Here is an 11,045-nt window from a genome sequence, read left to right as displayed (position 1 = left end):
TCTGATTATTTTGCTAATTACAGCAATGTGTCTCAGCCTGAGTTGTAATGTTATAGGCACTCTATAAAAAGGATCGCACCCAAAACAACCAGCCAACACAAAGTCCATGAATACCGCATTAGCAATGAGTTTTGTGTTGTTAGTAGCATAATATTTCTAAGCCTAATCTAAGAATGCCAGCTAAAGTGAAATATTTAGGGCTCGTGTGGAAATGTATTTAAAATGGTTAAAAGTGTTTTTAGAGAAAAATGTGTTTGGGTTTCAAAGGAAGCACTTCAAGTGTATTTTTAGAATTCACTTGCATTACTGAGGATTGGTTCCATAACCAATTTTACCTAAAACGTTTTTAGGCATTTTAAAAGCACTTTCAATTGAGCCTTTAGATTTTTGGGTCTTTGGTTGACAATTTTTCTTCCGTGACATGTACTACTTAGTGGTTTTGAGAAATTAACAATTAGATGTTGCATATAGGTTATTAGTGGATCTTTATGATTGTTTGAGTGTACATCTAGAGATCTAATAAATTTTTGCAACGGTTAAATCTTTCATACAACTTATATCACCGAATGAGGCATCACATTGCAACCGGATCCTTTGGTTGAGAGAGAAATTCTTAGATTGGATGTTAACCAGAGGAGTCATCTACCTAAAGTAGGATTCTCTCCCCTTCAAATTTCTTTCCCTCCCTTCCCCTCTTCTCACTTTCTTCTTTTCTCTCTTTTAAAAAAATCAATACTAGATGTTTACATGACTTAATCTTAACTGTTCAAATGGTAAAAGACTGAAGGGGAGAGAAGAGTTTGCTAGAGCGACTAAGTTTGTAGACAAAATTTTGTAAACTAAGTAATATCGAAGTTGATGATTAGATTTTTTTTTTTTCCCTCCCTTCCCCTCTTCTCACTTTCTTCTTTTTCTCTCTATAAAAAAATCAATAATAGATGTTGATGTGACTTAATCTTGATCGTTCAAATAATAAAAGATTGAAGGAGAGAGAAAATTGGAGAGAAGAGAATAATTTACTAGAGCGACTAAATTTGTAGATAAAATTTTGTAAACTAAGTAATATAGAAATTGATAATTGGATTATTGCTTAAATGTTGATAAACGTATTTAATTATATTGGTAACATATCATTTAATTTGTAATTTTGCTTACAAATTTAGTCTCATAGAATTACCAGAGAGAAATACACTTCGATCCTCTATACTCTGGTCATTTCTTCGCAATTTTCTCCTCTGGTCACTTTGATCTTAGGCCGACCAATAAATATTGAACAAGTGTTCAAAAATTTAGCACGTGTCAAATAGATGGGAAAGGGATCCCTTTCACTTAATCATCTTCATCAAATAATTTGGATCCTTGAAATTTGATCCAACGACTAAAGTTATTATAACTTTTAAAATGAGCTCGTGTTTTTAGTCGTTGAATCAAATTTCAAGGATCTAAAATGTTTATAAAAGAGATTAAAAAATGATGCCTTTCCTAGATGCATGCGACGTAGTCTTTTTTTGTCTTTCGGTGGGCCCAAACGTAGTCCTTTCCGAACAAGAGCGGGAGAGCTAGCAGTACAAGTTGTTCCTCCGTTTTGAAAAACAGGCAAACCCAGAATTTGATACACATTGATTTCTTGGGGATCGAATCAAAGGTGTTACGACGGCGATGCCAACGAGAACAAGTGTGACGGCATTGGCCGCGGCCCTCTTGTTGACCGCTTGCTCGGTGGTGCCTACTAGTGAAGCCATTTGGATGAAATTACCCTCCTCCGACACCAAGTGCGTCTCTGAAGAAATCCAGAACAACGTCGTTTTTTTGGGCGATTACGGCGTTATCTCCCATGATCACAACCGCTACTCCACCATCTCCGTCAAGGTCTGCTCCAACTCCAATTCTCCCCTTTTACTTTTAAAATATTCTTACTGAAAAATTTATACGACTAAGATATTTTTTTTTTATGGTTTATGGTTTATGGTTTATGGTTTAGGGCCTAGGGTTTAGGGTTTAGGGAGAAATTCAAATTTTTATGCAATGTGATGATGAGTTAGCTCGTGTCACATTTGTCGACTCGATGCGCTTTTTTGCAAAAAAAATTGGAAGAAACTGGTGCATCATAGTGTGGATGTATATATATTTTTTCTGCAGTAGTTGTGATTTTTGGTTCGACGGTATCTTTCACTTTCAGCATTGTCTGCTGAAACGTAAACAGATTCCGGTACATCAAGCGGCCAACGCTCACTGCACTGGTATTTTAACGCGAACAACTTTGTGTTTTTGTGTCAAGATAATCGCTTTGTTCCGCAAGTGTCCCTGCAGGGTTCGTTGGACATTGACCTTGCACATTAGATGATTCAGATTGTTATACTGAAGAAATCAAACATGTTACCACGTGATGTTTGGTGAGAAAGACGTAGCCGGAAAATTATTTTGTTGTTGTCAAGTGAATCGAGCTATAGATTTTTCACTTGTTTATAAGTGCTCTAAAATGAAAAGGGGAAATTGGTGAACTAGAAGGGAAGCTTTTGTCGGGACATCGCCATCTTCTTTCTTTAGGTAACATCGCCATATGGGAAGGATCTTCATCACAGGGAGAATGCAACAGATGGTCAGTTTGCCTTCACAAACTCAAGAGTCTGGCACCTACCTGGCTTGTTTTTCAGTTGATGGTAACAAACATGAAGATAGTTCAGTAAGTCTCGACCTTGACCGGAAAATTGGAGTTGCAGCTCAGGATTGGGATTCAGTAGCAAGAAAAGATCGAGAAGATTGAGGTGAGCGCTCGGAGAACACTTTTTCTTATAATAATTTACATACATAGATATCACAGTACATGTTTTATGCACATATTATTTTCATTTATACTTAATTGTTTTCTGTGATTGGTAAGATTTTAGCAACCAGTGATGGACATTACGAGTGAACTCGAACTGTTTTGAAAAGTTTATCAAAACCTAAGGTTTCTGATGGCCAATGAAATGGATTTCTGAATTGGGAAATAGGGACGAGAGTTTCCGTTTGAAACGTGAACGATGTTAGAAATTAAAAAACGATCGAATTTTACGTTGTCTGCAGAATTTCATTTGGAACCTGATGCATACACTTTATTGGGGTAATATTGTATATGAACTCAATACATACTTGGTGTTTAGGAGAGTTGTTACGCTTGTCCATGCCGTCGTTACTTAAATTTCCGCAAACCCTACCTCTTAATGTCTTCTATTTTCCTTGCATCGTTATCTTTAACTGTGCTTATTCCGAGTATCCGCCCACATACAGGGTGTCGAGCTTGAACTACGGAAACTCGAACAACTAGTGATGGCCGTCATCCTGTATCAACGCTTTCTCAAGGCGAGGTAAACATTATCTTCCTAATAAGAATGCATTGAAATTCCAGTCGATTTCTGTGGTGATTTATTCCTTGTTTTATTTTGGATATGCACAGAGAAGTGGAAAGGAGGAATTTGAGCGAACGAACTAACTCGAGGGTGACACGGTATAGCATGATGTCGTTCGGCCTCTGCGTTGGAGTTTCATGTCTGCAGTTATGGCACTTGAAGAGATTTTTCCGAAAGAAGAAGATTATTCAAATTACTCAACTCCGATCATCTTTGCAGACAGAAGAAAGGTAAATAGTAAATGCAAATTTTATTACAAACGTAATGTAAACTATGATCAGATAGACGGCCAGTTTTCGTCGAAAGAAAGTATTGAGAAAGGAAAAGCAATATTATTGATAGTTTGAGTTTCTTGTAGTGTTTAAAATATTCACGAAATTGTCGATATTTTCGTCGAAGTATCCAAAAAACAAAGAATAGATATGGAAAGGGGGTGAAACGCAACTTCACCCTATATTGACTAGATATAAGAAAATAAATGAATATCGACGATATTTACCAATTCACTACAAAAATTGGAAACCAATGCATATTTCAAATTTTGAGAATTTTTTTTTTCAAATTTCTACTAAATTTGAGTTGATATACACACTTCATTGCACTTTTCAAAGTTTCCATTGGATACTGATATATCCATGGATATTTTCAGAACTTTGCATATTGATATTTTCACCTATATTGATATTTTCACCTATATTGATATTTTAAATACTAGTTTCTTGTGTTTACTTGGTAATTGAGAATTTGATAGGCATTATAGGCATTCGCTACATGGTTTTGTTAAAGGTTCATAAGCGTGTCGTGTTGGCCAAGAAATCAAGCATGCTTTGTCAAAGAATAACTACTTAATGAACCTTAATTGCGAAAGAACGGTACTCCGTCCTATATAACGGTATAAACCTAAGATTTCGCTACGAGAAGATTTGGCGGCTGTGTGATTGTTTGCCACAAATCTGTTTCCAGTTTCCAGTTTTGATGTCATTACGAGAGAATGAAAATTCAAATTTAGAACCTCCTTCATCGGAAAATAAAGTATGATTAAATTAAAAACTAGTTCGGACACCTTATGACCTGGGCCAAATGAAATTATTGAAAACTCTCAAACGGAAGTCTTTCATAGGGAAGATTCATAATTTGCCTTCAACTTTAGTCGCAACAAGATAAAATGAAACGATGTGGTATAAAAACGCTCAAGATATTGTGCAAGCCAATCAACTCACTCTTATTCTAGTGATACTACTCTTCTTTTCCAACGGGACAAGAGGCGGATAAACAAGGCATCACCCAGTGGTGGCTACTGAAAGACTACTAGGGAGGGGCTAATTCAAACCCCTCGGGTAAAATAAGAACAGCCCCGACATTCAAAGCTCCTTTTTTACCATTAGCAAAAACTTGTTTCAATTGCAGATCTTAAGGAATTCGAATAACTGCTTCAAATATAGTATCAGGAAGCACTGCTTGTGGAACCTCGATATCCACGAGTTTATTAGCTAAATGGCAATTGGCACATACAATACAGCCAATCGCTTGCACGAAAAAATAGCAAACACATACATATAAAATTTAAGACAGCAAAATCATACGCAAAGTTGATTAATGAGTTTAATCTGAATTTTGAAATTTGAATCCATTTCAATCAATGACGATCACGGTTCAACCAAATTAGCAGTCATGCTGTAATCAATCGGAGAATTAAAGCAATGGTATGAATTAAGAAGGAAAATTGAGTAAGTTCCCAAAGGAAGCTGTTATTCTATTCTAACGATCTTTCGGTTCATGTGTCTAAACCTGCAAATCTCGTCGAAGAAATCATCTGCACTGCTATGACTGCTCTTCATCTGAAGAATCTTTATCACCATTGTCTTCAGATTCTTCCCGTACTTTAACAAGGACTCAAGAGTGCTCATTTTCTGTTCAGCATTCAGCGGTGATCTCACTGTGATCATCACTTCTTCCAGGCAAGGAATTGAAAATCCTGAATCAACCTGAAAAAAAAAAAAAAAAAAAGTATATATAAACTCAATTGTAATTTGAAGATCGACCTAAATTAAAATACTAAAATTACAAAATAGTATCAACTTACATTTTTCAGGCTGTTTTTCTGACAAAGGGCGGCAAACATGGCTCCATGGATATCAAACTTTTGCAGCTTGGGATGGTTATTGAAGAAATCAACAAAGTCAACCTCTGGAAAGGGTTGAAGGATCTCAGAATCCCCTGTGAATTCCACCTTCATGAAAAGGTGTTTCACCTCACTTGCACATTGAAGCATATTTCTTATTGCATCCCAACACCACTGGACTCCCCTAATTGATAAGAACTCTAGAGCGACAAGTTTCTCAAAATCAACCATGTAGACTTTCCCTAAACAACACCAGAAAACACAAAGATAATGAGTGATTGTTATGATTCACACAAGTAGGGAACAAGAAACTAAATGCACCTGATATATACTGCATTTTTCAAGTCATCAAAGGTGAGCTTGTAACAAATCATTACCTGCATTATTGGCAATAGAAAGATTTTTCAAATGCTTTGTATCACGAACCCGAATCCAGCTACAGCCTTGCACCTCAAGGAATTTAATTTTTGGGCACCCCATGGAAAATGAGCAGTTGTCCAAGCCATAAAAGTCCAGCTTACACTGCTCCAAATATGGCAACTCAATTGAAACCGATCTCAATCCTTCACAACCAAGTAACACCAAATTGGTGAGATTCGGACAGGCCTGAAGCACAGTTGACAATGCAGGATCCTCCAGTTTCGCTCCAACAATTTCAAGGTTCTTGAGTTTCTGGAAGACACCCCACTTTGGGGAACGGGCCACTAAAACTCCCCAAAGTTTTAAAGACTCCAAATTTTCTGCAGCACTTAAGTAGTCCAGTTTTGAAGGGCTTTCAAGAGAGGTCTGATATTCAGCAATATTGTCCATTCGAAGCTCCAGATACTTAAGAGAGGGACCTATGATCAATAACCAAGAAGCAAGGCCAGCACCCGAGAAGGGACTATAAACAACAAGATTTTCTAATCGTTCAATCATTGAAACCATCTTCAATACAATGTCATCAGGACTGTCTCCACCCGTATGGCTATCAAAGGAGCTTCTGGGGAAATAAAGGCTCCTTATATAAGGCATTGAGTCCTTCCATCGCTTGGATACACAATTACAAATTGCAACGTCTTTGGCGTTTTCCATGTACGACAATATGTATTGAACAACAGCATCAGGCAGAGGGTCCATTCTGTGAGGACAGAAATCAAACAGTTAGCGGTCACTACGAAAACATAATAAAATCAAGGAAAATAATTCGACAAAAGCTTACAGTTTTACACAATTAGTAAAATTTGAGAAAGAAACTAGATTGGTTAAGTATAGCTAGTTATTATGACGGGCAAGGCGATTCACATGACATCGAAGCTATCTAAGGCTAGCCTTTGAGGTCAGTTATTTGAGCTCAACAATCAAACAATGCTCCCTGTCTTGGGAATTCATTTGAGATAAACATCAACTAAAAAAAAAAGGGTAATCCAACAAGGGTTTATCCGAAAATCGGAAAAAGAATATGACTTGGTAATTGAAACAAGAATCTGAAAAGCAAAAAGATATTATTGAAACTACACATTGTGAGACTTGTAGCTGAAACCAAGGAAGCTTACAACACAATTAGGAAATTAACCATATTTCAAATGATAAATTACATCAATTAGGCAGATTGGATTAAGCTCAGATTAGAACTTCTAAAACCCTGATAAAAGGCTATGATTTAGAAAACTTTGGCGTGAACCCAAAATAGGGTTCCACCTTAAGTGATTAACAAAATCAAAACCCATTCAAAAATTAGCTCACAAAACAACTATCCAATCTGATTAGCAATGTTAGAAGCAGTAGCAGTATATCTGTGAAACAAATAAACCATACAAGAATCGTGATCTTAATTAAACAGATAAGAGGGACGAGGAGGGAGGGAGCTTACAATTGAGAATTGAATGGAAATTTTGCACGATCGAAGATTCCACGCCTGTGGGACAGAAATTCCAAAATTTTAAGACAAAAATGCCCCTTGTCTTTTTCAAAATTTACATCAAAAATCATATAACAAACCCTAAAAACTATCCCTCTTCTTCTCAGTCGTCGTGTTCCTCCCTCTGCATCTTCCCTTATCCTCATCTTCTCCCCTGTAGCCTCTTCACCTCTGCATCTTCCGTGTAGCCAGTAGGAGAGTGAGATTTCAATGGCGAAATCATGGCCTGTGAGAGCGAGCTCCACAAGCTACCTGATCTGTGCGCTGACCGCTCCATTCTGCGAATGGGTCTTCCTCATCTCGCCGCCGCGACCCTCGTTTTCGTCGTCAATCCCAGCGGTCCTCTCTCTTCTTCTCTGCTCTCTTTTTCTTGTTTTTTATATGTTGTTTTTTAGTGATTAATTATGTGGGTTATTAAATGGAAATGGAGCAGGTGCGATGGAGGACGGGAAGAGTGAAGAAGCTGCTTCCGTATCTAAGGTCTCGCCTTGGCGCTGATTGCAATGTGAGTTTCTTACCCAATTTTCCTCTCTTTGGTTTTTTACCCAATTATCCAATTTTGGTTTCACAATTCGTTAGAGGTTGGAGATTGAAACCCACTAATTTATGTTAATTTTGGTTGTACTTGCGTTGCTTGTATTAATCTTTTGGATTAATTAATCTTGCTTGGCAAGACAATTGGAAATCCTATGTTATCTTAGATCATATGTTTTTTTTGGTTGAAATCTTATTTTGGCTGTACCATTGCTTTTGCTTTTATTTTGGCTGTACCATTGCTTTTGCTTAATAAGAATGTTTTTAGTTTAGGTCAATGAAGGGGAGTGGGAAGTGTACTCTCAAGTAACAGCCCTTTGTGTTGGAAACGCAAAATACTGTCTGAAGTGTTTTTATTACTGTCTGAGATCCACAACTTGTGTTTGTAACTAGTTTATTTTCGTCTTTGAAAAGCATCTATATAAATGTCATAGAAGTGTTGGATGCCTAGCTTTAGGAGAGCATCCTTCTCCACATTCTCAAAGGTTCAAAATTGATAGCCTAGAAAGATAGCCTGCTGGTGAACACTTTCCTGTAATCCAGGTATGTATTACTCTGCCAAGTAATCCTAGACTATCTTGCGAAGCATGAAAACAATGTGCAAAGAGGCTAGTATCCAAGAAAGGATGGACTTGAATAGGTGATTACTTAAATACATATCAATCTGCAATTTGGTGTTTCTTGAGTGCAGTTCTTGGTGATATAAACTGTGGTTTTTTATAGTTTTGCAGTTTGGATATAAACTGTGTGAGTGCAGTGGTAAAGAACAATGGTTCATTCTAAATGTCAATGGACTAATCCATCTGATGCATTTTGTTTTCCAGATTCGGAAAACCGTCCCTTTCAGATTTTTGGCCAAATATGGACTCAATGGAGGGATGATCTTGCAAGAGAAATATATGATGAGTGGAGAGGAAGGAGGGCTTGAAAATTGGTTAACATGGTAGTTGTTGTAATTGTCTTTTAGATGTGGACTCAATGTAGTTGTTGTAATTGGCTTGAAAATTCGTAACATCAAGACTATTGAGATGTTGGTTATTGTAATATGGTAATTGGGAGTTATCTAGATATTATGGCTTATTTGATATGTTTATTTGTGTTACTAAATTTTAATAAATTTTAAAATTAGGGTGTAGTCATTGTCATTTGATTTGGCTTATTTGATTTGGTAATTGATTAGTACAACTAATATAAATTTAGTCATTGCCAATTCTAATGTTTCTAGAACCTAACCCTGAACAACAACCCACAATTGAAAGGACCAAAATTAGGGACTAAAAATTGAATTGGGGTGTGGGTTTTGCAATTTGCACAATAAAATTTGATGGGTTTGTGGTGAAAATTCGAATGAAGGTGTAGAAAACGGGAAAAATTACAAATTTTAAAGGGGTTTGCATGTGAAACACAACATATACCTATTAAAATTTGGACCAAGAAAAACAAATAATGGATAATAGTGTTCAAATTTGAACAACTTATTTAAAAAAAAAAAAAAAAAAGAGTTCTGTCCCGTTCCACCCATAAAATTGTACCAAACAAGTGACGGAACATGGGTATTTTAGTCATTTTAATCTTTTGGTTCCGTTCCGTCCATGTGCTACCAAACACAGGACGGAACAACCATCTTGTTCCGTCCTGCGCGTACCAAACATAACACATAACATCTGTTCCGTCCCGTCCCGTCCCGTTCCGTCCTGTCCCGTCCCGTCCCGTCCCGTCCCGTCTGCGTACCAAACGCTACCTTACAGATGGAAATTTGAATTGAAATTTGCAACGGATCTGAGAGCGTTTGCCAATTTCCGCTTGCGCTCTCTCAACGTCTCTGGTGCTTGACAACAAACCATTTATATACATATCACGGAGAGAGGTACAGGCTTTTTGTGGGGAGGCGCGCTTATACTGTCGATGTTTGGGGGTCATTTCAAAATTCAAAAAGTTTCTGTTTAAACGTTTTTGCGGCTTTGCCTTTTGTTTTGTAGTTTTATGTTTAAAATTGAAATTGAAAAATGTGTTTTTCAACCGAACTACTGAAGAGAATTGCCGAGTTGAATAGAGTTGATTTGGTCAATTGAATAGATATGGTCAATTGCTTCATCTTTTTAGATTTAAATCTTCGCACTTAAAATAACGGTCATTTAAATTAAATTTCCGCATTGTCAAAATCAAATTAAATTTCTCTACACTAAAAACCATAACAAGGTTATTATCAAAAGATATTTTACCAAATAAGACCATATCTATTTCCCTTAATGTTGTTGCTTTTGATATTGTTGTTGCTATATATAATATTTAATGTTGTTCCATTTGCAGTTGTGGAGACATAAGTTAACCACTTTGAATAGGAGGACGCCACATGAACTTTTAGCTCAATATGATGAATTAATTATTGACGTCATGAGCAGACCCACCAAACCTTAAAGGGCTAGGCATTTCCCTGCCCTATAGGTCCTACCATCGTGCCTTTCCTGGCTCAATGAGGTATGGGTCGTCTTTTTGGAGTCTTCCTTGGGTGTTCCGTGCACTGGCACCTTTATTTACTAAGGGCCTCCCACCAACAGTTTTGAGTAGTTACATGCGAAGACTTGCTTGCACCACGCTAGCTACACATAACAGTCTGCCTAACATGACTTGCAACCTCCCCACCTAGCTGCATGTGAGGAGTCACTTAAGTAGATCAATAAAATCGCCACTTACTACTCAAAATTCTCTCTGTTATAGTTTTTCTCCTATTATTTTTGATTTAGGCATCGGAAGCCCTTCGGCGGCCACCCACCCTCTTTTCTTGAGTGTTTGTCAATTAGGCTAACAATATTTCTTATTTTGTAAGTGTGATTTTGTCAATCCAACCTTAGGAGATTTGCATCCACAACAATGCTTTGAAGTGAAATGGGTTGTTAATTTTTTTGTGGATGTCTTGTTTTAAATTTCTATTTACATATATAAAGACTTACTTCACATTTACAATTACACACACACACACACATACATATATATATATATATATATGTATGTGTGTGTGTGTGTGTAATTGTAAATGTGAAGTAAGTCTTTATATCCTATTGGTGAAACTAACTATTTGAAATTCTATCTCAGCAAAGAA

The 11,045-nt window shown here is 36.8% G+C and overlaps 2 protein-coding genes and 1 long non-coding RNA gene across 3 annotated transcripts; 2 read left to right on the top strand and 1 right to left on the bottom strand.

Moving 5' to 3' along the window:
- The first annotated feature begins 1,659 nt into the window (after positions 1-1,659).
- On the top strand, positions 1,660-2,764 carry LOC125476821 (transmembrane emp24 domain-containing protein p24delta4-like). Its single transcript, XM_048583378.1, has 3 exons — positions 1,660-1,869; positions 2,180-2,240; positions 2,583-2,764. Exons 1-3 carry the CDS (start codon positions 1,660-1,662, stop codon positions 2,762-2,764), a joined length of 453 nt encoding a protein of 150 aa, XP_048439335.1.
- A 2,218-nt stretch (positions 2,765-4,982) lies between these two features.
- Positions 4,983-9,901, bottom strand: LOC125476603 (F-box protein At1g10780-like). Its single transcript, XM_048582870.1, has 4 exons — positions 9,692-9,901; positions 5,889-6,631; positions 5,473-5,753; positions 4,983-5,374 (listed from the first exon to the last, which is right to left on the bottom strand). The coding sequence occupies exons 1-4, from the start codon at positions 9,787-9,789 to the stop codon at positions 5,138-5,140; spliced, it is 1,359 nt and encodes a 452-aa protein (XP_048438827.1). The 5' UTR covers positions 9,790-9,901; the 3' UTR covers positions 4,983-5,137.
- On the top strand, positions 7,856-9,080 carry LOC103938138. The gene is made up of 2 exons (XR_007257907.1): positions 7,856-7,916; positions 8,770-9,080. It is a non-coding gene; the product is annotated as an uncharacterized LOC103938138 (long non-coding RNA).
- Positions 9,902-11,045: the final 1,144 nt, after the last annotated feature.

The sequence above is a fragment of a genome, unplaced genomic scaffold (assembly GCF_019419815.1).
Source record: "Pyrus x bretschneideri cultivar Hongxiangsu unplaced genomic scaffold, Pyrus_bretschneideri_v1 Contig2, whole genome shotgun sequence".
NCBI lineage: Eukaryota > Viridiplantae > Streptophyta > Magnoliopsida > Rosales > Rosaceae > Pyrus > Pyrus x bretschneideri.
Note: the sequence above shows the minus strand (reverse complement) of the source record. Positions and strands in the feature narration are given on the sequence as shown.